This window comes from Madurella fahalii (genome assembly GCF_045866475.1).
Source record: "Madurella fahalii IFM 68171 DNA, scaffold_2, whole genome shotgun sequence".
In the NCBI taxonomy this organism is placed as follows: domain Eukaryota; kingdom Fungi; phylum Ascomycota; class Sordariomycetes; order Sordariales; genus Madurella; species Madurella fahalii.
In genome coordinates, this window is record NW_027263972.1 from 3,142,407 (window position 1) to 3,167,415 (window position 25,009).

The following is a 25,009-nucleotide window of genomic DNA, read 5'->3' on the forward strand; positions in this document are numbered from 1 at the left end:
ATGCGGTCGACGGATGTGGTACGTTGGTTCTGCGCCGCATTCGCAGCTACGGGTCTCGCTGCAGCGGGCCCTTACCAATCGGGTTCGGATGTAGCTACGGCGCCGGCGTGCAGCAAAGGCAACACAAGCCAGAAGTACCTCACCGTGGCAACATCCAACGGCCTCGTGACAGGACACATCGCGCCCGGAACAAAGTGCGTGCGTGAGTACCTGGGTATCCCGTATGCGAAGCCACCTGTCAGTGAATTGCGGTTTGCCCCGCCCCAGCCCATCGACCGCCAGAGCACCTATGTCGCGGCCAACTTTGGCTCCGACTGCCCGCTGACGCCCTCCAAGCCTGTTGACTATCCCGGCTTCACTCCACAGTCACAGCGCATAATCAAGTACTTCGCCTCTGGCGCAGGGACCCCGCAAGATGAGGACTGCCTGACACTCAACATCTGGTCAAAGGCTACGGCCAAGGCCGCGGCGGCGAAGAAGCCCGTCGTCGTCTTCTTTTACGGTGGCCGCAAGTCCCATCCTGCCTCGTCTCGAGCTTGCAAATAAATGCTAAGTCCTGTCCAGGCTTCACCATCGGCAACACTAACAGCCCATTTTACAATGGCAAGCATCTTGCCGACGCCCAGGACCTGATCGTCGTAACAGTCAACTACCGCGTCAACATCTTCGGCTTTCCTAGTGCGCCCGGTGAGACGCAAAACCTCGGCCTCCGCGACCAGCGCGCCGCCGTGGAATGGATCCGAGAAAACATCGCAGAGTTCGGCGGCGACGCTAGGCGCATTGTGCTCGCTGGTCAGTCGTCGGGCGGTGTTTCGGTTGACTACTGGGCCTACGCCTACGAGCACGACCCCATTGCCGCCGGTCTGATCCTCGTCTCGGGCAATGCCTTCAGCTTCCCGCTCAACGCCCCCGGCGTCCCTGACAAGAACTGGAACACGGTCGTTGGCGCTGTGGGCTGCAACAAGACGACGGACCACGCCGCTATCATGGCCTGCATGCGCGCCGCCAGCTGGACCGAGATCAAAGCCGCCGCCGCCGCCATCAGGCCGAGTGCCAGCACAAGCGTGCTGCGCTCGGTGCCAGCCTTCTACCCGCAGGTTGACAATGACGTCGTCTTTGGCGACTACATCAACCGCACTCAGGCAGGCCGCTTCGCACGGCTCCCCATCCTCGGCGGCAACAACGACAACGAGGCGGGCTACTACCGCATCCCCGCTTTCGCCAACGGCGTTGTGCCCAGCGCTGAGCAGGTCGAGTCTTTCCACCTGTCATCCTTCACCTGCCCTGCCGTCTACCAGGCCTCGGCGCGGCGGTCCCGCGGCGTGCCGGCATGGGTGTACCGCTACTTTGGCGATTGGGACAACACGCGCCTGTACCCGACCTCGGGCGCGTACCACGGCGTGGACCTGCATATGCTGTTCGGGGGCTCGGAAGAGGTCAGCGGGCTGCCGTCGGCGCCCGAGCAGCGCGCGCTGACCAAGCTGATGCAGAAGGCCTGGTATTCCTTCGCCAACGATCCCTGGTCTGGCCTACAGCAAGACATGGGCTGGCCGCGGTGGGAGCCAGGGCGCGACACCTTGATCCTCCTGGGCATGTACAACGAATCCGAGCCCGGGTACGTCAACCCTGGAGCGTACGATGCGCCGTGCAGCACCGTCACGATGGGGGCGTTGGCGACGCCTATGGTCACTGCGGCGCCAACGGGAGCTTGAGGACATGATTTGCAGGTGTATATATGTGACTTTTACTTATATGTACCCGACATATTAAAGTAAACAAAGATATCTTACGATAATCAGCATTGACCCGATCGCTAAGTGAAGTAGTTGGAATGACAGCTAGCATCCTAGAGTGAGTTCGAAGACCCTGAGGATCAATGTGAGTGGGACTGCCCACCTTCGGCTCTATACATAGCTTGCTGTCGGTGACTTTGAGTGGGGGTTGTGTTCTGCGAAGGGAATGCGGTCGTAGGTATCGCGCTGGGAACGGGAAGCGCCCTGCTACAGCTAACGAAGAAGCCGCAGACTAATGGCAGTTCTGCTGCTCTGCCGCACGGGTTACCAGCCTCTGCCCTGGTGATGGTGAATTGGTAGTGTAGTGGTTCTATCTCAATGTCAAATAGTAGGCTAGTAGCATCAACGAAAACCAACCCGGTATTGGACATAGAGGACGAACTGCTGCTTTGCTAAGTTGAGGTGCTGTTGATGCAGCACAAAGGGCCATTGATATTCAGTGCGGGTCCGTAACTGAGCATGGAGATCCCCCACCTAACGTCTTGGCAAACACGCATGTACCTCTGGCTGCTGCACATTTGGGCGAGCCGAAAAGTATCCTTTACGTCATGCCTCCACTATGGAATGATTAGGCCAATTGAATCTGTCAGGGCCCGAAGAGATCGTCTGGTATCTGTCGGGCGGCGGGGTTGCTGGTGTCTCGAATTGTGATCGCGTCGCGTTATCCCGCCTAGACGGTACTCCACCCACCCCAGTATGAAGCCGCCGTCATGGCAGCGTTAAACGACCAAGCCCTTAGTCACGCCTCATATTGGAACGAGCGTTATTCGCAATCCGACGGTTCCACCCCGACCCACGAATGGTTCCGGTCCTTTCCTGACCTGGAGCCGTTCTTCGAGCGTAACTTCTTCGCCTCGCCAGGTCTCACGGCCAAGGACAACCCTGTTGTCTTGCATCTGGGGTCCGGCGATAGTGTATGTATTTGTTCTGGCCTCCGTCCCGTCCTCTCCTTGTTCCAGTCCTCGCTAACCAGCCTTATTCTCCCCAAGACCATCCCGGTCGAGCTTGCAGCCCGGGGATACAAGCGCCAGCTCTGCGTCGACTTTTCGTCAGCCGTTGTATCGCTTATGAGTGACCGCCACGCCGAAATCGAAGGCATTGAATGGCGTTTGATGGACGTGCGCGATATGCAGGGGGTGGACGACGCCTCGGTCGACTTGGCGTTCGACAAGGGAACACTAGACGCCATGATCCATGGGAGCCCGTGGAGTCCCCCGCAGGAGGTGAAGGATAATACCGGGGCTTACCTTCGGGAGGTCCACCGGGTGCTTAAGGACGACGGTCGGTTCCTATACGTGACATTTCGACAGCCGCACTTCATGAAGCCTTTGTTGAACCCCGATGGATTGTGGGAGGTCGATATGCAGATTCTCGGTGATGGGGGTTCTTTTGACTACTACGGCTACTCAATCCGGAAGGTCCTTGCCGGGAGACCACAGTAAGATGGCCCAATTGCACATGTCCCGTCAAACAACGGCTTGTAAACTTGAGGCTCCTTCAAGAATATGGGCTTTGCGCACGTTCGGCATGGTCGGAGCGCATCGCATTATGACCGGAGGACCACGGCTTCGAAAAAGAGGGGCGATAGATTTCTCTTCATATGTCAGCATGGGAAGACGCCCACTACTCAAAAGATACGCTAGACTGCGGAGAAGACATATATCCTATAAGACAGACAACTCATTATCATCAAAAAGATCTCCCCACCAAAGGCAGTCCACCGACACAGTTAGCGGAAGCAAAGAGCACAACACTTTCAACATCCTGTCCCGGGTCTTTCCGTCTTCCAAGGTATCCATGCCTTTGAGCAGAGATGGCCTTCCTGTCGCCTCGTCAACGCCAACGGCCTGCCAAACGTCTGCCCCGCCCTCAACAATGAGAACCCTCAATAACATCGTATAACCCCCGCGAACGGCAGTACACAGCGGTGAGTATCCTGGGTCGTCACTCCGGCCAGTTGCGTCAGTCTTACCTTCGTGTAGGAGAAGCCTGACCAGTTTAATCATGCTTTCCTCATGTTTTGCCTTGTTGAAGATCAAGACAACCAGCGGCGTATCGTTGCCCTTGTTCCTAATATCGACCCCTTCGGGCCAGTGTTGGATGAGCGCCCGGAAGACCTCCTCGTTGCAGGACCTGGCAGCCTGGTGGAATACGGTGTGGCCTTCCTGGTTTACGTATCGCAAGTGGGACTCCAGCCCGGGCTGCTCGCATAGGAAGCGGACGACGTCGGCGTGGCCCCCGTAAGCCGCCTCGCCGATGGATAGATGCAGCGGCCCCCAGAACCGTCCTCCCCGGCCGCCTTCTGCACCCGTTCTCAGGATCGCCTGCCGTAGTTCCGCATCTCCTTCTGCTATAGAGAATAGTTTCTTGACCAGCGCAAGGCACCCGCTGTTTGCTGCACGGCAGAGAACGTCGTTGCCGGCGTCTAGGAGGTCCTCGCGTGCTCGGCTGATTACGACCCCGAATATCTCCTCCCACTCTGACAACGCTCCTTGGTAAGGCTCAGCTGACCACCACCATTTAGGTATCACTGCGTACAGGAATTTGCAAGTGCAAAGGATCGGTTGGAGGGTCTCATCTAGGACAAGACGTTTGATGATGGGAATGGCGCGTCGCTTAACCAAATGGTTGACAGCCGTCCATGCTGAATCTTTAGTGAGGACTGAAGAGTCGAGGTTAAGGCGAAACAGGTCGCTGACAGATTCGGCGGGGCCGAACATGGCGGTGATGGTAAGCGGGTCGAGCCTCGACATGGCATCGCCGAAGCTGTGCTCGGGGATATAGGAGCAACTGGGACGCCGCCACTGATCTACCCAGTTCTCTAATCGGCGAGAGTCCTTCTGACACAAGGTGATCAGTTGCTGAGGATCAGGCCGCCGCTCCGGCAGCACATCCGAAAAGTGACTTGTCCAGTAAGCCGCAGCGTACGCGTAGAACCCCCCCAAACCGAGATCCGAGGGGTTAAAGTCTGAGGGTTTTGTTGAAACGGCGTTTATTGGAGTACTTGGGCTTGGGGGCTCCTCCTCAGCGAATGCGCCCATGATCGCAAAAAACTCTGTCACATCGCTTTCTTCGGGATTAGGGAACAGGCTTCCCTCGCCGCATTCATCAAAGAGGAGGTATCTGATGCACCGGTCAAGGAGATTCGCGTCCAACTCGGCCCCACGTCCCTTATTCTTTCGTTTAGCTATACCACCCGAGCACCACTCCGACGGTGGAGTTGTAAGTACAAGCTCCTTGAGAGATTGATGGACGAGGCGCAGTTGCGGGTTCTTCCCGGTCCCCCCGCCGGAAGCGCTGATAAAGGGACGAAGGAGGTCTAGCAGGTCCACACTATCGGCAAGCTCGCCCAGCTCGCCCAGCGTCAGAGCGTCCTCACCAATAGGGTTCACAGTGAAGACAGCATACGCGAGCTCCTCAAGCGTCAGAGGGCGTCGGGCGACGGCAAGGATTTCGAGCGCATGCTGCAACAAGGCCTCGTTGTCGGGAATCCCCTCGCAGATTTTGCCGAAGAGCTTTCCGTACAGCTCGGCAAGGCCTTTTGATGAAGGAAGTTTGTCCAGGGCCATCTGCAGGCCCTTTTCGTTTTTGACATGAGAGCTTGCAATGTACTCTACAGCAATTCGCAGCCAGATGGCCGAACCATGAGACCTTGCAGCAAGCTCTTCCACCGCCTTGGCGTGAAACGCGGAAGGCAGGTTGACCTCAGCTACGAGATAGGTGGCAATGGCGTGGTCTCTGTCTTTGGACGATCGGAGTTCTATCCTGGTGACGCCCGACGGCAGATCGGCTTCGATGTCATCATCATATCTTGAAGAGATGAAGACTTTGAGCCGAGCGTTGCTGTTGAAAAGGTCTTGGAACAGAGAGAAGAGCTGCTTTCGAGGGTGGGGCTTGCATTCATCAAGCGCGTCCAGGACGATGAACACCGGCTCCTTGGAGGAAGAGATTATATCGTATAGCAATTCGCGGAGCTTGTCGTCTGACTGCGTTGGGTTGCCGGTAACCAGTTGGCTCGTTTTCTTGTACCAATCCCAAAAGCGGAGCTTAAGGTCGGGCTTTCGGCGGATAAACTGTCGTAAGATGCTGCGGTAGATGTTTCCGAGCTTGGCTGACTCGTGCTCATCTTTGCAATAATACGCAGCCAAAGGGCGGTCCCGCTGAGCCAGGGCGTCGGCGACGAAGGCCGTGGTCATTGTCTTCCCACTGCCCATGTCGCCGAACAGAGCCAGGAGGTTGGAATCGCGCGAGTTCAACAGCCAATAGGAAAACGAGTCGTTGGATGTGACCCAGCTGCAAGCATCGTCGGTTCGCCGTTGAAGTTCATTGTGGTAGGACCATTCATATTTTCCATCACGTTCGAGAGTATCGCGGACTAACCTTCCGTTAACGTCAAGCCGGTTTGTTAATGTATCATGGGGGTGCATACTTAGAGTCTCTATCTGCTCGTCTTTAATCTCCTGAATCGAGGCGAAGCTTTCGGCTTCGAGCAACTTGGAGAGCAGGTCCGCATCAGCTTTGAAAGAAGACACAATATCGGCGACTTCAGGCTTCAGAATATCTAGTGCAACTGCTAGGGCAAAGTGCGATCCTTCGAACAAGACCACGGTTTTAAGATAAAACTGCAGTAGGTCCTTGTACACATTAACCAATGCCTAGGTATAAAGCGGTTAGTGGAGCCCAGGTGGAGAAACGTAGCAATAGTAGTAGTAGTAGTTAAGGGCACGTGCATGGTATATTTCTCGCAGCGGTCCACCGCCCTTGACAACGTCAGAGCAGCGGTCGATGGCTGGGATACGCTCGAGGAATGCTGCGATATCTTTGGTCATATCATCGAAGCGTCCGCATATGGCAATGGCAATCGACGCGGAACCTTTAACGAGCCCGAGTGCAGTCCCCGCGGCAGGCTCCATGCTGGCGAAGGGGCTGATGAAATCGATCGTGGCGTTCAGTCGCTCGAGATAGGGCTTCACGGCCTTGAGCCCCTTCCGAAGCAGCGACTGATCCTGGTGGCCGTGATCTGCCTCGTTCAGTTGCTGGAAGAGGCTCTTGATAGTGTCCTGCTTCGTGATCTTTTCTCGCTCATCCTGGCTAAATGAGGATAGGGCTCTCTGGTACGCAGACTCTGGGAACTCGACGGCCTCGTCCCCAAAATCAAGAGTTTCGGTGTCCGCCACTGTAACTTGCGGCGTGTTCTCAGACCTGACCTGTCCCGCGGTCGTCTTCTCTCGCTGTGGTCAGTCTACCTAGGATAACAACTGCGCGAACCACCACCTAAAGGACTACGTACTGGCTCCGCCGGAATGTTGGGTGGGGCATTGGTCTCCGACACCGTCGGAGACACTGACTGATTCGCCGCGAACGCCCCCGCATTTTCGGCTTGCGCTCGGCTTGGGGAGGGCGAAGGAGACCTTGACCGCGAGAAGAGCCCTAGAAAGTGTTTGCTTCGCCGTGTGGGCTAGAGACAAGGTCAGCTTGTGCTTGGAAAGATGAAAGCTGCCTGACCGAGGTGGTACCTTCAATGACGCCTCATCTCGGGCATTGCTACGGCGAAAAAACGGCATTATAAAGCCTGTGGTTCACTGACTCAAAGAGATGATGATGACAGAGAATGCGACTCCTCTAGGGGGTTATTCGCATATTGTTGTGGCGGTCTGGACGTGCCGCGCCTGAAACGCCCAAACCCGCCACCTATGAACCCTGTAACCAAGAGACCTTGGTGCTCAGCTGCAGGGCGTCGACGCATGCCGGTTGGAGCGGTTGAGGTGATTGGTTCGTTTGTGAGGCATGTCGCGGGGTACGCAAACGCTTTGTCTTGCCTTCTTCAGCAGGAGGATGCCGTATCGCCGGCTGCTGCTATATTGCGCCGGCAGTGTAGTGTACTCCCTCTCTCACTGAACTTCAACTCGCAACACCGAGACAGCAAATAAAAGGGCATTATAGGTTGCACTCGCGTAGCTATAGACAAACCCAGAGCCGGCAGCACAACGATAATTCCGGAACTAATCACGTTTCCTCGAATCCACAACCCTACCCTCATCGGCACCACCGACGGCCTAATATGTCCGATAATCTGCCGTTGTGTCGTGAGAGAATCGCTGACTCCGACCCCACCCCGTGACCAGCCTGCCACCCGCCAATCGACTATCGCGCCTTCTGTCTTACTATTACTAATGCGTACGCCTCTCGGAATTCCGTCTGACCGCGTCGACGGCCCTCCGCTTCCAACCTAGCCAATTTCGAGGCTCTCCGCCAGGCCTTGGGCGACAAAGTTGTTGACGTTCGATATGGCATCCGCCAGCATGTCCATGGCCGGATGCCCTCGAGGTAGCAACAGACTTCCGGGATCTCAAGGCCGATTTGATCATCACCCTTGGGGCTGGTTCACTCGAATAATAGCCTGGACAGCCTTACTTAATGTCTAAAAGAAAAATGCGTCTTCTCTCAGATCCAGCCTCCGAGGCGTTTCCTAGCAAATGCTGCCCCTGATCAGAGGGCCTAGATTAATAGAGACAGTTTTCCCAACTTAGTATTGTGCTTTGAGAGACGCTTCTTGCGGTGTGTAATCGAGGACATCGGAGCCACCACTTCCGCTGAGCAGCCGTTCGCCAATCCAATCGCATGATGGCCAGCCTCTGCTACATCCGTCAGAGCTCTACATGCCACTAATCGTTCATTTTTCGGTCACTGGTTGTAGCTATTGGCTCTCGGGTTTTTCTGCATGGAGTAGAATTCGGCTTATAGAACGTTGCTATTTGTGCCTCTTCTCAGCCTGAACTTGTGCAGTTGAATTTCAGATCAGCAAATAGCTGTATTCTGCCAGCTCTTAGAAATTTGTGTCGAACTGACGGTTGAGTAGAAGCTACGAGATACATAGACCTAGGTCGCAAGGAACTAGTTGCAGCTTAACAAGTAGGGACTACAACCCGTGCTATTCTCCTACGCTCGACTACTTGTCTATTATTTTCATGCCCCCAGAAGGTCTCTTCGAGTCTTTTCGGGTGCTGTGCTTGGATACCGTATCATCTCAGTCATCACCTCGACCCCTTGCAGTCCAAACCTCGTGAGGTCAAACTCGACTGTATCCACGTCTTGAAACCCATGATGGCGATATAGCCGCCTGCCCTGCTCGGATGCCTGCACGTAGCAGGGCAGTCCCAATTTCTCCGACATATCGACGCCCCACTGGGTTAGAAGGCTGCCGGCGCCCTGTCGTCGATGCTGGCGCGAGGTCACCAACAACGCCAGTACTTGACCCCACCCCCACGGTTAGCTCTTTCTCTTTCCTAAACCCGCAGAGTAGTAGTCGCAGAACTCACATATGTGAGGCCTCTTGCCCATCTCCCCATTACGCTGGCAAAAATACTCGTGTACGGCTTCGCGCAGAGCACCATACTCATCTACGCGCCTGTCCGCTTCGTCCATCGGCTGCTTTAATTTGTCGAGGTCTGGGCGCCCGTGCGGGTAGATCTCCCACTTTGCGTAGGCGATAATGACCTCGCCGTCGTCGCTGTCATCAGGCTGCACGAACTTGAGGTGATGCACGTACGGCTTGGTTTCCAGGTCGCGCCGCACGGAAGCCTCTTGATCCTCGGTGTAGCCGGGATACGGAGGAGGTCTCCCGATGACGAGGCTTCCGAGGATGTCGGCTCGGAGCGCCACGCATCGAGAAACATCTGCGGGCTCAACATGCCGAACGATTGGCGGTATCCTGCAGAGGGGGTATGCGAATAATGTTAGGTTGGCTGCGCATGTAAATAGCCTCATGACTGAAGCTAACGTCTGCGAGTTAGCAACACTGACATAGGTTGTCACGAGCGGTTTATGCCCAACCATAAAGTACGGGGAAAGCGGATATTAGCTAATACATACAGTACTAGCCATTCTCAAACGTAGCCTGGTGTTCGGCGGGATTGGCTCGATAGGAGTAGCTTGTAGAATTATAACTTTGACTTGACCGAATGTTAATATAGAGGAATATTCAACTGAAACTGTCTCTACTCAACATCAAGATGCAAGGCGGATCCTTTTTGGTATTGTATTTACGAATTTCATAATACACGTCATTCTTTTTGTCTTTTTCTTTTTGCTTTTTTTATCATGTGCAAGTGCGTGCGACCAGGCCACCAATGAGCGTCCTTGACTCCCGCGAGATTGGTGATGGGCTTCCCAACTGCGTAGTTGATCCCCACCTTATTCGCCGGCCAGCAACTAGGCCCCAGTGGGCTTGATTTTGGAGGCCATCGCTGAGAGATGTTAGCCGCCACAAAGTATCGTCGGCTATATTTGGCTCTGTAGGGCTCTAGGATTGTGCTATTTCTCAAGCGTCCAAGTATTTATTTGGCCCGAACTCAATCCCTCTCGTTCTGAGGCAACCCTCTCCCGCACCTGGTATTGCATCATCAGCTTCCTGGAGAAGTGTCGACTCGTTCGACGCCCTGATCAACATGATGAAGATCAAGACGTTTGAGCTCTCGGTCAAGTCACACCCTTACATCCCGGTCAGCACGACGAGGATTCTCAGCGACTACGCAAGAGACCCGCCGCCAGACATACCCGATGCTCAACTCCAGGAGCAGCGCGAGCGGCTCAAGGAGCACGAAGAGATGGTCAACCAGCTTCGCCAGTGGGTCAAGTACCGCGGCAGCAGCAAGGTCGGGAGGATTCTGAGGCGTGTGTTCCTGCGTCGCACGGGGGTCGGAATGCCGCCAGAACACCAGATTTACCGATCAATCAGTCACTTCTTCCCTCCACGAGCGGAACTGCGAGTTATCGTGTGCGACTTTGGAGACGGCCGGGCGGAGCGCCGAGAGGTGCGGCTAGGAGATCTTGAACGAGGTGGCTGTTGTCTTTCGTAATTTAACGAATTGACCCCAACGGACTAATCTTGAGGACAGAATTTCGGTCTAAACCATCATGGTGCCAAGTTCGATGGATGTAAGCACGAAAATGCATCCTTTCGACACGTGAAGGCACGCTAAGATATTCATAGTCACGCTCCGCTAGGCGTCGGCCTCTTGCATTCGGTCAGTGGGAAGCTCAACTTAGAATCCGGGCAATGCTAACGAAGAGGGGGTTGAGACAGTCGGTAGAGGCCCTCTTCTTTCATCCTGGCTCGAAGGTCATGGGCAAACCTTTTACCTGCGCTGGGCGCGCCTGGTGGCCCTACCTGGAGATTGAGACATTCGACCTCCGAAACGCCAAATCTTTACAGTGCTTACGGGACCTCCTCCGCATGCTGCAGGACGAGAAGAGTATTACCGACACCCTGGAACGAAACATATTTGCCAGGGACAACAACGAGAACCTGAAGAAGGACCTCGTGTGGAGGGCATAGTACGTGGGTCAGAGCCTCGACTTTTGGCGACTCGCCAAGGCAGACCTGCCCTGGCAGATAGCCGAGGGTAGCTATCTCAACATGAATGGCCCTTCCGAGGGCGTCCGAACTACATAGCTTCAGAAGTCGGCCCAGTCCCTCGCCAGACACAGCTTCTTCAAAGACGCGTATATAGCCCGGAATCAATTTCGCTGTTTCTATCGAAATGACGGTATGTCCCATCTTCCCAATGCGGTATACTTAGAGCTCGTGTGCCGGAGATGCAAAAGCTAATATGAAAGCAGGCTTCCTCCTGACCATGTCTCCGGCCGCCGGCGTGGACTACCTGAACACAAACATGCCTTACTATCTTCAGTTGCTGAGAGACAATCTATCAAACGACAACTTTGCCTCGGCGACCGCCCAGATATACCGCGAATTCTCCGAGTCGGGTACGTAGGGGTGGCCGAGTAAGACTGTGGAGTGGTTTCTCGTATACCTGATTACCGAGGTAGGGACTACGCCGTATAACATCCGACAAGGTTATAGTGTCCCGTCCCTGATGGATGCCTACGATTCTATCGTTCATGAGTTGGTGCGTCATGGTGGATCCGTCAATTAAGTTATGCAGAAGTTAACGACGTGATAGAAAGAATGATGATACGATCAGTGGCAGCGCAACGAAACGATTAATCTGGTCCGCGCCTATCTTGTTTGTCTGGACGAGTTGACGGTCCTCCAAGAGATTTTCTCCAAGAAGCTCGACTTTCTCAACCGCCTTCGCCAAGACTGTGAGGACCTTGTAGAGGAGTCGCAGGATCCAAGGGAGTCGGAGGGGAGACAAGTAGAGACCTTAGCGTCCAGGATCGCCTTCGCCGAATACATCATGAGCCAGTCTAGCACCCAGTGCGGTCAGCTCATTGCCGACCTGAGAGAGTCCTTGAACACGGTATGGCCGGTCCCGGTGATAATTTATTTGCCATACCGCTAACATCTTTTTATTTTAGCTTTTCCAGCTGCGATCTATCGAGCAGAACGAACTTGCCATTGTGGCGGACACGCAGAACAAGGCCATATTTGTCTTCACGGCCATCACCATCGTCTTCCTTCCCCTATCGTTCTTCACGTCCTATTTCGGGATGAATCTCGACAGTGTGGCAGAGACAAAGCTGACGGAGGCCTACTTCTGGGAGGTCTGCGGCACTGTCTCGATTGTGCTGATATTGATTGTCTCGCTTTACGCATTCCGACATCGCCTGAAGCGGAGACTCGCAGCCGTTATGGGCGACGACCCCAAGGCCTCGGGCAAACCCGGCGGTGAGGTCTTCTAGCACCGGCCCGGCCTCCGAACCCGAGACAAAGGCCGTTAACCTCGAGTATGACGGCAAGCGCACGCCGTCCGCAAGACCCCGCCCGACAGCGTCTACAAGAGAAGGAGTACGTCAACTTCGAGGATCTCAGGACGGAGTGGGACAGCACTATCACTGTGATCACTGCCATACTCAAGGTCGCCACTGTTGAGTACGACGCGTACCCCGCCGCTAGTCTATACCCCACTTAGAGAGCTAGCAACGATCATGCTATAAGCCGTTACTATAGCAGTCTTGCCTGCGATGACAGCTGTATGTTTGGCCCTACCCCGGAGTTCGGTGCTAGTAGCAACGAGGGTCTGACTGCCCTTTTTGCTCTGGATGTGAGGATTACTACGCCAACATTAGCCAAGTTAGCGAAGCCCTTATAGGGATGATGCTGCTTGCTGCTAGTCAGACTAGCGAGCCTGTATACCTCGGGTGTTAAATTAGAGTTACGCAGATGTAAACTCAAGTTCCTTAACTACGTAGAGTTGTCTCTTCACAAGCGACGCCATTGTTACTCGGCTAAGGTGCCCACCCTAGTTACTACGGTTAGTATCATGTAGAATTTCCCACACCAGCCGCCTCCCGTACAAGAGAAGATCCTCAATGGTTTGGCTTACACACCACCGCTCGGCGTTGTGCCGAACTCTGACAACCCCCTGAATCGTTCCTCCAAAGGTCGTCGCTGTGTCTTTTTTTTTTTTTTTTTTTTTTCCCTCGACAACGGTGTTACTAGGTTAATCCGCTCGACAGTTTTCATTCTAGAAAGTGAGGCTTTGGGATTGTGAGAACTTACCTCGTATAAGATGATCCGGATCACTATGATCTATGTACTTGGATCCCAGATATCTAACGCAGGGAAATAAGTAGGAGAGAGGTTCTTCCTCGTCTTCGATCCTAGGTCTTAGACAGTTAGATATAGATACATAGTATACACTGTTATATAGTACGAGCTCTAGTGAGCCAGACGGCCAAGATCCCAGGAGTCGTCATAACCTCGAGATTCTAGAACCTTCCTCGGGCACTAACCCACTCCCTATTATATCACGGGGCTCTCGTACACTCTAATATAGCTATTCCATAGAACAATTCAATCCACTTCAGATCTTCCATTTTTCCACGCAACATACGTACACACGCGATCAATTGAGCTCACTTTGCAAAAATCACCTTGTTGCTAAGAATTGAACCCTGAGCCTCTACTTCTATTGCTCTGTCTATTACTACTGCACTCGCAAGCTGAGTCTTATTCTTGCTATTACCTCCTGCACTTATAGGTTAAGTAGTTCCCAACCTAGGTATAGTGCTAGCTACAGAGCCGGGTATCCTAGAGAAATCATGATCGAGTAACAAGCAAGTATAGGTGCAATAGCAAGCAGTTGTCTCAACTTAGCTTTAGAGAGAGGTGTCGTAAGCTGCAATCCCCTCACACCTTCCAATCTACCTAAGGTAAGTTAGGATATACGGGTCGGTTTTCTGTACTAAGTTAGAAACGCTGCACTGCTAGGGTAGAGTTTGAAGTTATGGTAGGTTAGGTTAGAAGCAAATCCAATGCTAGTTGCTAATTAGCTTCTTCGCCATCGCTCTATCGGCAGTGGGAAAGCGGCCAAGAGAACCTAGTATCACCGTTAGCCATAATGAGTCGCCAAGCTTACGGAGGCCTCAATGACTAGAATGTAAAGATGCACGTGAAAGGATGCTGAGAGGAAGGCAACACTTAACCACGATGGACATTACACAAACGGGGACAACGGAGCAGCGGCCTTTATCTAGTACTACGCTCCATCAATCACAGTCCGGACACGTCCTCTTATGCCGCTCTACCCCCGATCAGATGTAATTACGTAATACCCCATCACATCCGCGTATCAATAGACCTCCGTACTCCAACCTCGGTACTTAGATGTTCTCTCCTCGTCCTTTGGAATTCATATACCCTGGTCTCATCTTCTTCCACTTCATCGATGGCTATCATGGCTACGCTCAGATTCTCCCTTGTATGCGTAAGTTTTTTCTTCTTTGTCCGAAGCAGGGAATATTAAAGGGATGTTTAATCATGTTGCACATAAGGGTGTTTGGAACTGTGCTCCCGGATGAAGCGATGGGATGTTGAAACACTAGTACGCAAGGGAGGGATTACAAGCCATATATCAGGGGCTAGGCCGTTATAGCACCCCGAATTTTCTCTCGAAAAGCATGCATAGACACTCAGCGCTGAAGCGGTTTGCCCATGAATCAAACATACACCTCAGAGTTCGCAACCTCCCCATCTGGGATGCTAGATACGCCCTTCTAGAGGCTCGTCATGGGTTGGCCGCTTGTGCCCTTTGCTTCAGGAGCGGAGGCTTGGTTCCTGTACTTGGTAGGTTGAGGTCTCGGAGGGTCGGAGTCATTACCCACTTGTGGTGGGACCCCACAGTCCCCCTTTCGAACCCCGGCAGTGGACGGGAAAACTCATACCAGAGTGTGAAATGCGGAGAAACTCCGGTGGGTTGCAAACAACAGGACAAGCCTAGGTAAGGATCGGCGTGGTCAACACCTGCTACGGGGTTACAAACCACACACGCAAGGTACCACCCAGTTGCAGACTAGGGCTCCGGGCCCACAGAAGCCAAGAACATCGAAACACAACTCAGGAATATCCGATCGCGATGCCTCGGGATGTATTGGAGCGAATCGAAGCGATGCTCCGTCTTAATCTTCTCGTGACTCAAAACAGGCAGCATGGCCGAGTGCCAATATTCGCATCTCACCTTACGCAGTACAGAATCCACCACTTAGGCGAAGCATCCAACATGCCTGGCACTGAAGCACCTACGATGGAGTCCTGTCTATAAAAGCACAATCCTCTATGCCTGCATCTGTAGCTCATGAGCGACGTCATGACCTTGGCTAGTCACTCATCCTGGTAGATGACACACATTACCTTAGTCTCTTATGATGCTCGTCACTCTTGCCCTTCTTGCTGCTGCGCCTACGGCGTTTGCCTGCCTGGGGTACACCGGCGGCGTTCCCAAGCCGACTGAGAATGTTGCCCTCTCTGCACCCATCTACGTGAAGGCTGGTCAGGTCTACGACGGCGGCTGGCGCAAGTTTGACAGGAACCCCAGCACCTGCAGCGGACAGAACGAGGGAGGTATGACTTTACATCTTTTTTTACCTGCTGCTTCCTACAAGTGTGGCCCCTGGTACTAAAGCTTTACTCAGGGGAAAGCGACACCGCTTTTGTTGTCGAGCGGGGCGGCACTCTCCGCAACGTTATCATCGGGAGAACCGCCGGAGAAGGGGTTTATTGTAAAGGAGGAGGTTGCAACCTCGAGTTCCTCTGGTTCGAGGATGTCTGCGAGGACGCCATCTCCATCGTAAGTGGAATGGTGCAGCGGCAAAGGGTTTGCACGATCTGACTGGATTCTAGAAAGATGACAGGCCGGGAGACGTGACCAACATCATTGGTGGCGGTGCTTACCACGCCTCAGACAAGATCATCCAGCACAACGGCTGCGGCCGTGTCAACGTTTGTGATACTTAGCGCCGTCCATCCTACTCGCTGAGTCTGACAACCATCACTAGATCATCAACTTCTATGCCGAAGACTACGGCAAAGTCTACCGCTCATGCGGAACTGTAAGCTGGGGCTCGAAGGCTACTCATACCTTTGTCTGCAAGCGTACTGATAGGATTCCAGTGCCAGAAATGCGCCCGCGAGGTCTACGTCGAGGGAGTCACCGCCCGCGATGGAGGCGAGGTTGTCGGCATCACCAAGGCCAACGGCGACAGGGCCACCCTAGTCAATGTCTGCACTGACGCCAAGACTCCATGCCAGAACTACAGCGGCCCTGGCGACAAGGACGGCGCCTGCTGAGAGGTGGCCAATAGATATCTGCACCGCTCAGGGGTGGAACGAACTGTTGTGCGGCGGAAAGAATCCGAAGCGAATCGTGTGACTCAGAGCAGCATTTATTCTATGCTTTATTCCAATACTCATGTTTTGAGGACCAAGGTAGCTTCAACGATGTTGATTCAATTTACTAATGCCAATGGACGTAGCGGCAATACCCTCGCTTCTGTGATTGCTCTTTTGCCAACAACAACAACAACAACAACAACAACAACAACAACAACAAAAAAAAAAAAAGCGTCAGTTCTTACGCACCAGGGGTTCGAGGCGGCCAGCCTGGTAACCAGGGGGGTGTCCTAGAGCCACTACCAAACCTTCTCCTTGAGCCCCTTCCCCTTCCCCTTCCCGCAGGCCACGCAGACCTCCACCGCAGCCGCGGACGCTCGTCTTCGGGGCGGTAACACTCTCTCCCGCACAGCCGAAACATGATCCTCGGGTGAAACTGGGCATTTTCTGTTTTGTGGCTTGCACCCAGGGGTTGTCGTCGTTGGGCTCTCTGACCTCAATGTCGATTTCCCACGGTCGGCGTCTTGGAGAGCTGAGAGTCGGAGGGCCGTTTTGTTCTGGTGTGTCGCCCCATCTATCCTCCCCAAGCCACACGCGATTGGCCTCCAGCAGTCCCTCGTGGTCCTGGAGCCTTTCGCTCTTCCAGCGGTGCCAAATCCACACCTTGACGAGGTCTTCTCGCCACTTCGCAACGCGGGTGCTGAGCTCAAACGTGTCGGGGGCCATGATTTCGGGGGCCATGCTGTCGAAGAACCGGGCAGCTTCGGCGTCCTGGTCGGAGCCGTGAAGACGCCAGAGTGTTCTGTACTTGTTCATATTGGCCCAATCTTCGGGATCCACGAGCTTGATGCGCTCGTCACCGCCAACACCGAACAGTCCCGAACTCGTAGCCACATCCAGGCGGACATGGACCACGACCATGTCGAGGACAATCATGTACTCGTCGCCGTGGGAAAGCACCTCAATGGCCTCGGTGTCCTTGTGGTCCCAGGTCTTTCCGTCAACCCAGTTTCGACGAAAAGGCAAGACCAGATCGGCCGAGATGGAAACGGCGGGGGCCGGCATCCGAACCCGGAGGTGATGCAGCAGCTCGATGGCCCTGTCGGGCTTGTTGGGGTCCCAGTACAGATCTGTCATTGAAGTGGGTGGCGGGCGTCCAATGTAGGTGAAGGATGTCGCGTCCCGGCTGGATCCACGGGTACGCACCCGACGCGTAGTAGGAGTAGAAGGGCTCCTCTTCCTCATCTTCTTCAGAGTCCGCGTCGCTGCCCTTGAGGCCCTTGACTGCAACTCCCCACTCCCCGCCATGTCGCAGGGCGACCTCGCGAGCCTCTTGGCAGATGCGCGAGATGACGGGTGGGCGCGTGTTGGTGTAGGAAGTGGTGCGGAGCTCACAGACCTGGGGTGGATTGGCGTCGTTTACCTCCGCGGGGTCCAATTCCACCACGCGATGCGGTAGGCAAAACTCCTAAATCGCCCGCCGAATTTCGACCGGAAAGGATGGAAAGAAGCGGAATGTGTCGTCGACCACCTGTGAAGGTGGAGAAGCCATTGCGGGTGCATGCGACTGGCAGCGCGCCCTGGGAGAGGAGAGAGGTGTCAAAAGCGCACTACTCATGGAGTGAGAAAGCCCCTCTGCTCTCACGAGAAATCCATATGCGTCAAAACCACTAAAAATTTCATTGAACGGTCGGTGCAAGCGTTGTCGTAACCGAACCATAAAGCATGATTTATTAGTACAGCTATTCCATACAGTTGAAGAAGATACGACTACACATCATTACAGATCAAATCGCTAATGGATTCCTATTGCCGTATATCTCTCATGGCAATCTCCGGGGGGTATTGTATAATGAGATTTTCGTCGTCACTGCCGCGGACCGCAGTATTGGAGTTCACAGACCAATAGTAACCGGGTTGGCCACCGGCCACGGATTGATCCACATGGACTTCTGACCTCATTACCGGGGCAGAGCGGAGAGCGCTATCACCCTTGTTGTAGTGTATGTAGGCCGAAGACGCGGAATTGTTGGTCCCGCTGCCCAGAGTCTTGGGGAAGACGCGGACCAGCATCTGCCGCAGCGCTGGCATGCAGGCACAGACGGAGCTCGTGAAGCCCTCGATGGTTGACCACCGAATGATGTCAAATAGTACTTGCGTAGGGTTCATTGACTTCGTGATGTCGTGGAGATAGGCAAGCCGGATGCAGCAAACGATAGTGACACTGAAGCATCGGGTTAGCAGTTAACTCAGAGGTACTAAGTAGTAGGGCAGAGGGGGCGATGTAAGAACGGAGACTGACAATGCTCCCACCAGAAACATGGCTGTCACCCCAATCTTCTTCTTCCAGTGAAGCTTGAGCTTCCGCACATTCCAGAGCGGTATGGCCATCATCCACACGTCGAGCACGATGCTGATGATGGCACTGCTCCACTGCACGCCATCCTTGCTCATGCACTTCCCGCCCGGCGAACCATCCCAAACCCACCAGTACTCGATTGGCCAACACTGGAAGATGCCGACGAAGAGATATACAAGCCCGAAGAGGCAGGTAAAGACAATGGTGCCCCATATGAGCTGGCGCGTCCGCCGGCTGGGAAAGATGCGTAAGTAGAAGAAGAGAAAGGTAAGCTTCAGAGCGGCCACCTGGGGTAGGTATAAGACGCCCGAGATAAAGGCGAACCGGAATATCCTGTCAATGTTCTCGAACGGGATAGCCCATATGTCGCGACCGAGGCCGGACGGCGCGAGCACGGCGATCGTGATGCTCATGGACGGGATGCCGCCAAAGAACAGGAGGAAGGCGATTGCATAGTCATCCCACCACATATTCTGGCCTTTTGCAAACAGCTTGAAGACGATCCGCGTCCCTACCACAACGATAGTCGTGGTCATCATTGCGATCGTCTCGCGCATCATCGTTTCGGATCGGTCGTGCACCGGGTGTCCGCATGAGGAGCTCGAGATGTTGTGCGTGGCTTTGGGGGTGCTTGGGTCAGCACCTTGATCGGCTGTGTTTGGCCAAAGTGCTGAGCAACTTACTGAGAGCTTCTCTTATGGAACAGCTTTGCAGGACGCATCCCGAGATGAACTCGTTGAACCCTGCATTCTCGCATGTGCATGTCTGGTTCAACGGGTTTGGGCAGAAGGTCGTGTTGGTAAAGGCGCCCATGATACAGTTTTGCTGCGTGACATTGGGAGTTGTTAGTTCATCCCCCTCCAGCTCACCAGTGAGAGGGAAACCCACAGCGCAGGGAGGATAGATGGCCAGAGGGTTCTGGTTTTGGCCTCCTCCATCTTGGGCAGTGACTCCCTCAACAACCAAGAGGAGAGAAGTAGCAAGTGCCAGACGAAGCTGCATGGCGATGCTTGCGGATGTGGATGTAGCGGATTAAGCGTTTGAATGAGCGCTGCTTGAAGATGGACTGACGAATTGGCTCCGACGCCTCAACACTGTCAAGGACAAGGCCCCCGGGTCTCTTCCTCGGGATCAATGTCCGCGGATACAAAGAGTTAATTTCGATAGCAACGGCTCAACCACGTTTCCCGTACTATACATTATACAAACCCGACTGCTCTGGATCGGTGGCACTGCGCTGGGCGGGCTCTTTACCTCGTTCCCCATGGCATTTTGGCTGCGCCACCTTCAGAGAAACCGGGTGTGTGTGGGGAATTAGGGGAGGTTAATCCATCTAGAACTACTAGTTATGCTTGATGCACGGCAGATTCGCCACAGCCCTGCCGAAACAGACATGTGTCGGGGAGGAGAAAGGGGCCGGGAAGGAGGGGGGGAGGAGGAGAGGGAGGAAGACAGGCTGTTACTAGTATGGCTTTGCTCGCGAAGTACTACGAAGTACTACTACCGTGGACAGATTACTGCTGATTAGTGGTGGGGAGCCAGTGACCTTGACGTACGTGGTTCAGCGGTGCGACTACATTTCCAATTCTCGACCGGTTTCTGCAGGCCTGGTATCCGCTGAAGAGTGTGGGATGTGAGGGGATTGTCCAATGATTGGTGCGCCCGCTATCAAAGTGGTGCCGGCATGGGAAAGGCTGAAGGCTGCGAGTCGATGCGCCTGCATCCTGGGGTACCAGCGCATCTAAGCCCGCAGAACCAAAGGTAAGATCCGCCGAGTCATCTCTCGGGGCCTAGAACAATTAAATGGCTTACACCTCCTTGATACTCGGATCCAGAATACTGGTCGCAAATTGCGCCTAAATAGGTAGTTTCCGGGTATACGTTCACACCAAAGGAGGTGCTGCTATTTGGGTTCGAGCTGAGAGCGGGTGTGGCGCTCGCAATTTCAGGCCAGGGCCCATGAGCCATTATCACTATGACGAGGACGTTTCAGGTTGGTGTTCTACACTCTATTTGGTGGTTACCGCTCACGATGTTGACTAGTAGGAGAAACGAAGCTGAATAGTCCGAGTAGGATTACATAGACGTTGGCACCTTAGAGTAGTAATAGAAACTCTCCTTTTCGGTCATACCACCAAATCTGAGCATAGCCGGCGAGAACATAGCTTGGAACCAGAGCGCGCTCCTTAAGCCGATGCTCCTCCAGGATTATCGCTTCCCGTAAGGTGGACGATCTCATGGCCGACGACAAAATGGCCAATAGAAAAGTTGGCCCGTGACTGGGCATCCTTCTCAAGCTCGATCCATTCAGGATCTTGGGTCAGTGAGCGCATGTCATCTGGGCTGCGCAGCCAGTAGGACAGAACTAGGTCGTAGTCGGGAACGGTCCACTCCGGACGTCCCAGATCGTTCTTGAGTACGTGCCGGTAAGGCTCACGGAGATGCGGTGGGGTTATTGTCTGGCGATTACATTAGGTTAGTGAGGAATAATATGGCTGTCGTTTACCACCCGAGTACTACAGTACTGAAGGTCGTTGAAAGAATCGACGCGGATGATCCTTACCTGCGTCCACCGCACAATGCCGTGCCTTTTCATGACCGGGACAGCCTTGGGAGGATATTCCACGGTGGCCCACTTAACAAAATCCTCGTACGGGATGCCATCCTTCCTGTAGATGCAAACGTCGAACTTAAGAAGCTGGGGCGTTTGACCGTCCATGATGAGCTTGGGAATTCGAAGTTTGGTGGCTATGATCTCGCCGCGATTTCGTGTTTGACTACCTAGTTTAATAAGTGCTCTTGTTCTCACACTTACAGCCCCCCTCCCCCCCACACGCGAAAACTTCAGATTGCCGCAGCTGTCCTGATTTATCCACGGTGGTCCAGTCTGTGCTTGCATTGGGATCATGCGGGCTTAACCAATCGGGGAAGAAACCCTCCGACTTGATAACGACCAACAGCCAGAATCGAGGACGACATCCAACGATAAAGTGTGTACCCACAGTTTACCAGGGGTATCTAGTACTAGTAATAGGTACTTTGGCATCTGCGCTTAGCGGTCGAGCTGTGCCCCAGCGGGACAATGCTGACGGCTCGCGGCTCGCCTTCAGGAATTGGGAACCTTGGCGCTTTTTCTCACATGTTCCAATCAAGGCTCCAAATGGATAGGAGCATTAGACGGATACCTGGCGCTAAAGGATCACAGTCCGGAGGGGCCGGGAAGCAAGGGATGGTGGTGTCGACACTTGACGCAGCCTGCATTTGCTTCTCACCTACCTACCTAGGTAATAAAGATGGGTAGGATTCTGCATTTTAGGAGGTGCTTGCTTGGTATTGGACTAGTATTGGTCAGTTTTATGCTTGGCTGCGCTCGCCTTGCGATCTCCCTTAAAAAATCCGCAAACTGTCCCAGCCTCGCTACGACTTCGCATGGACTTGGCAACGGCCGGATATTTCATGTGTCCTAGACGATGAACTCTCTTCTCGGTACCTATCTAGGGCGCAGGCATAGTCTATATATCTTCCCCGCATTCCGTCCCGCTACATCCACTCTGTTCGGCGTAATATAGTAGTATTGTCCTTTGGACGTTGGTCCGGCTCAGCCGGGGCACTAGTGGCCTGATGATCCACGTCGACCGGGGATTGGATACCTCACCGAGAATTCAGAAGCACCGTGACGCTACTTGTACTACCAGCACCACGACAATTCGAGGTACAGTGTACGCAGCCACGGCCCCGTTGAGTGGACTCACGGCCTATACTGGTACAGGTACCTAGTAAATAGTATTACCAAACACACTACAGCTGGCGGAGATTGTGGGAGGGAGAAAGCTGCAACTCCACGGAACCCAGTTGTCTGCCATTCTGCATACTGCATCTCGTGCAAGCTAGCGTGCAAGTTTGGTACATCTAGAGTTTAGGGCAGTTCGGAGATGATATACCTGGCCTAGCCCTGTAGCGATCCTCTTCCTTTCTTTTCCACATCCCCACCCTCCCGGCGGGCTTCAGAGCCTTGTTCACCGGAACTGGTAACCGCCGAATTATTGGTTGCGCTGTTATCACCGGCTTCGATCAACCCAAAATCAGTCTGGAGGTCCTCCCGCATCTTGACCTCCTTAATTATCAGCGCGACCAAGAACCCTAGGAGGCCAAATCCAATGGCAACCTGCCAGACCAAACGTAGGCTATCGACGTAGACCGTCTTGACTTGGTGCTTGAGGTCTTCGGGGAGGAGTTGAATGAAGCCCATAGACGCCAGGGCATAGGCGCCGCCATCCCGCAAGGCGTCGGCCACTGCTCCGTCACCAACACGGCCTGCCTCTAGGAGGCTGTTGACATGTGAGTTGAAGATGGAAGTAGGGATGGCGACGCCCCATACACCGCCAAAACTGCGGAGGAAACCCCAGGTGGCCGTGGCAATGGCCGTGTCAGTCTCCGGTAGCGGTGCTTGAACGGCGGGCAATGTGCAAGTGAGGAGCATGCCGGCTCCTGCCGCAGCCACCACTTGAAAACCAACCCAATAGCCTTTAGGCGATTCAATGTCGAGCATCGAGAATAGTCCCATAGAAATGGTAAGGAGTGAGATGCCCGCGAACTGAAATGGTCGGAAACGGCCAATTGCTGTGACGCCCCCGCCGGCCAGGATGGAAAACGGAATCATGATCATCGAGACCGGGAGAGTGTCAATTCCGGACTGTGTGGGCGTTGATTCCTTAACGGCTTGGAAGTAAACAGGCAGCCAGTACGCCATCCAGTACGTGACGATGGACGCAATGAAAGTGAGGCCAAATGCGCCGAGCGAAGTGCGGTGAGCAAAGAGGCGAAGGGGCATGGTCGGTCGAGCAATCAGGTCGGTCGATTCGATGCCCAGGAAGGCGGCTAAGCCAAGCACGCCGAGAAGCAACGGCACAAGAGTCCTCCAAGAGGACCATGGCTGCTCAGTGCCTGCCCAGGTAAGGGCGAGGAGGACTGCCGTAACTGACGCTGCAAAGAGAGCGTTTCCGCCCCAGTCAACACGCATCAACATCCTGCTGACCGAGTCTCTCTTGTACCGGACGCGGAGGAACAGGAGCAGCGGCACCAGCGATACGGCAGACACGGGGAGATTCAGGTAGAAAATCCACCGCCAGCTCGCGTGTTCGGCGAGACCACCCCCAATGAGCGGGCCGACACACATGGCCACGCCAAAGACACTCATGACCATGCCAAGATATTTGGGTCGATCACGCAGGGGGCATAGATCGCAAATGATGATCTCGATCATGACCAAGATGCCGCCGCCGCCAGTGCCCATGATAGCCCTTCCGGCGACCAGCATCGCCATGCTCGTAGCAGCGCCCGAAACGGCGGAGCCGATGGCAAAAAGGATCACCGACAGCAGCGTCATTGTGCGCCGGCCGAAGATGTTTGATGCCTGTCCGTACAAGGGCTGGGAAAGAGTCAGATGTGCCATGCATACGGATTCCGGGGTTGCCTTCGTACCTGGAATGCAGTCATGGTGAGGAAGTAAGCATTGGCGACCCAAACATAGATGGTCTCGCTGCCGCCACCAGAGCCCAACTCCTTCACCATGGTCGGCATGGCTGTCGCGATGCACCCAATCTCGAGGCCTGCCAGAACCGATGTGAAGGAAAGCGCCACAAGAATGGCCTGCGCGAGCTTGGTCAACCCAGGCACGAAGCGCTCAAACGATCGGGCGACTTACCCAGAAACGCCAGCCATATCTGGTTGCCTGTTGGCCAGAATCATCTTCCACGTTCGGCTGTTCCAGGACTGTCGAGTCTGCCATCGGTTTCATCGTGGCTGAAGACGAAGGCTGCTGCTATGCTGTGCTAGAAGCGTGTCCCTCCGGAGCTGCTCAAGGCAAGGAAAAATTAGGGCGCGATAGTAGTCGGGACACTATCCAACGAATTGATGTCTGGCATGGGCTGGGAGAGGCCGTGAAGCAACAGAGCGCGGAGGGCAAAACATCTCCTCGTAGGCTTCCAACAGGCCAACAGGTTGGGACAGGTAAGGATAATACCGCCGTTGTCGCATTATTGGCTCAGGCGCTGCCGTGTACAACTGTAAAGCTGATACCTCTCGACTGGTGTTGAATGCAGACAGGGCAGAAACTGACCAGACGCCTGGGTTGCCTGATTACGGTGCATCGGCAGCGAGAGGGTTATTAAGTTTAGGCTGGTTACAGCGCATGCAGCTTGTGTCGAGTAGAGTAGGTACCTAGAGTACAGTGCAGTACAGTACAGTGCAGTACCTCGATGTACCCGACTCACCCGCCATGGC

The 25,009-nt window shown here is 54.2% G+C and overlaps 10 protein-coding genes across 10 annotated transcripts; 5 read left to right on the forward strand and 5 right to left on the reverse strand.

Moving 5' to 3' along the window:
- Window positions 1-1,712, forward strand: MFIFM68171_03678 (uncharacterized protein; the record flags this gene model as incomplete). Its single annotated transcript, XM_071059099.1, has 2 exons — window positions 1-508; window positions 565-1,712. The coding sequence occupies 2 exons, from the start codon at window positions 1-3 to the stop codon at window positions 1,710-1,712; spliced, it is 1,656 nt and encodes a 551-aa protein (XP_070915200.1).
- Window positions 1,713-2,503: 791 nt separating this feature from the next.
- MFIFM68171_03679 (uncharacterized protein) lies at window positions 2,504-3,235 on the forward strand (the record flags this gene model as incomplete). The annotated part of the gene is made up of 2 exons (XM_071059100.1): window positions 2,504-2,707; window positions 2,783-3,235. 2 exons carry the CDS (start codon window positions 2,504-2,506, stop codon window positions 3,233-3,235), a joined length of 657 nt encoding a protein of 218 aa, XP_070915201.1.
- Window positions 3,236-3,457: 222 nt separating this feature from the next.
- On the reverse strand, window positions 3,458-7,112 carry MFIFM68171_03680 (uncharacterized protein; the record flags this gene model as incomplete). The annotated part of the gene is made up of 4 exons (XM_071059101.1): window positions 3,458-6,168; window positions 6,223-6,448; window positions 6,524-6,995; window positions 7,084-7,112. 4 exons carry the CDS (start codon window positions 7,110-7,112, stop codon window positions 3,458-3,460), a joined length of 3,438 nt encoding a protein of 1,145 aa, XP_070915202.1.
- Window positions 7,113-8,759: 1,647 nt separating this feature from the next.
- On the reverse strand, window positions 8,760-9,560 carry MFIFM68171_03681 (uncharacterized protein; the record flags this gene model as incomplete). Its single annotated transcript, XM_071059102.1, has 2 exons — window positions 8,760-9,043; window positions 9,113-9,560. The coding sequence occupies 2 exons, from the start codon at window positions 9,558-9,560 to the stop codon at window positions 8,760-8,762; spliced, it is 732 nt and encodes a 243-aa protein (XP_070915203.1).
- A 680-nt stretch (window positions 9,561-10,240) lies between these two features.
- MFIFM68171_03682 (uncharacterized protein) lies at window positions 10,241-11,130 on the forward strand (the record flags this gene model as incomplete). Its single annotated transcript, XM_071059103.1, has 4 exons — window positions 10,241-10,606; window positions 10,691-10,730; window positions 10,800-10,819; window positions 10,879-11,130. The coding sequence occupies 4 exons, from the start codon at window positions 10,241-10,243 to the stop codon at window positions 11,128-11,130; spliced, it is 678 nt and encodes a 225-aa protein (XP_070915204.1).
- Window positions 11,131-11,404: 274 nt separating this feature from the next.
- On the forward strand, window positions 11,405-12,670 carry MFIFM68171_03683 (uncharacterized protein; the record flags this gene model as incomplete). The annotated part of the gene is made up of 5 exons (XM_071059104.1): window positions 11,405-11,561; window positions 11,625-11,704; window positions 11,780-12,058; window positions 12,117-12,426; window positions 12,516-12,670. The coding sequence occupies 5 exons, from the start codon at window positions 11,405-11,407 to the stop codon at window positions 12,668-12,670; spliced, it is 981 nt and encodes a 326-aa protein (XP_070915205.1).
- A 2,734-nt stretch (window positions 12,671-15,404) lies between these two features.
- On the forward strand, window positions 15,405-16,326 carry MFIFM68171_03684 (uncharacterized protein; the record flags this gene model as incomplete). The annotated part of the gene is made up of 5 exons (XM_071059105.1): window positions 15,405-15,600; window positions 15,672-15,826; window positions 15,880-15,978; window positions 16,035-16,088; window positions 16,150-16,326. The coding sequence occupies 5 exons, from the start codon at window positions 15,405-15,407 to the stop codon at window positions 16,324-16,326; spliced, it is 681 nt and encodes a 226-aa protein (XP_070915206.1).
- Window positions 16,327-16,602: 276 nt separating this feature from the next.
- MFIFM68171_03685 (uncharacterized protein) lies at window positions 16,603-19,729 on the reverse strand (the record flags this gene model as incomplete). Its single annotated transcript, XM_071059106.1, has 6 exons — window positions 16,603-17,498; window positions 17,575-17,836; window positions 18,334-18,592; window positions 18,671-19,346; window positions 19,411-19,552; window positions 19,616-19,729. 6 exons carry the CDS (start codon window positions 19,727-19,729, stop codon window positions 16,603-16,605), a joined length of 2,349 nt encoding a protein of 782 aa, XP_070915207.1.
- A 1,184-nt stretch (window positions 19,730-20,913) lies between these two features.
- On the reverse strand, window positions 20,914-21,446 carry MFIFM68171_03686 (uncharacterized protein; the record flags this gene model as incomplete). Its single annotated transcript, XM_071059107.1, has 2 exons — window positions 20,914-21,186; window positions 21,291-21,446. The coding sequence occupies 2 exons, from the start codon at window positions 21,444-21,446 to the stop codon at window positions 20,914-20,916; spliced, it is 429 nt and encodes a 142-aa protein (XP_070915208.1).
- Window positions 21,447-22,673: 1,227 nt separating this feature from the next.
- MFIFM68171_03687 (uncharacterized protein) lies at window positions 22,674-24,524 on the reverse strand (the record flags this gene model as incomplete). Its single annotated transcript, XM_071059108.1, has 3 exons — window positions 22,674-24,155; window positions 24,209-24,376; window positions 24,432-24,524. 3 exons carry the CDS (start codon window positions 24,522-24,524, stop codon window positions 22,674-22,676), a joined length of 1,743 nt encoding a protein of 580 aa, XP_070915209.1.
- Between the last annotated feature and the right edge of the window lie 485 nt (window positions 24,525-25,009).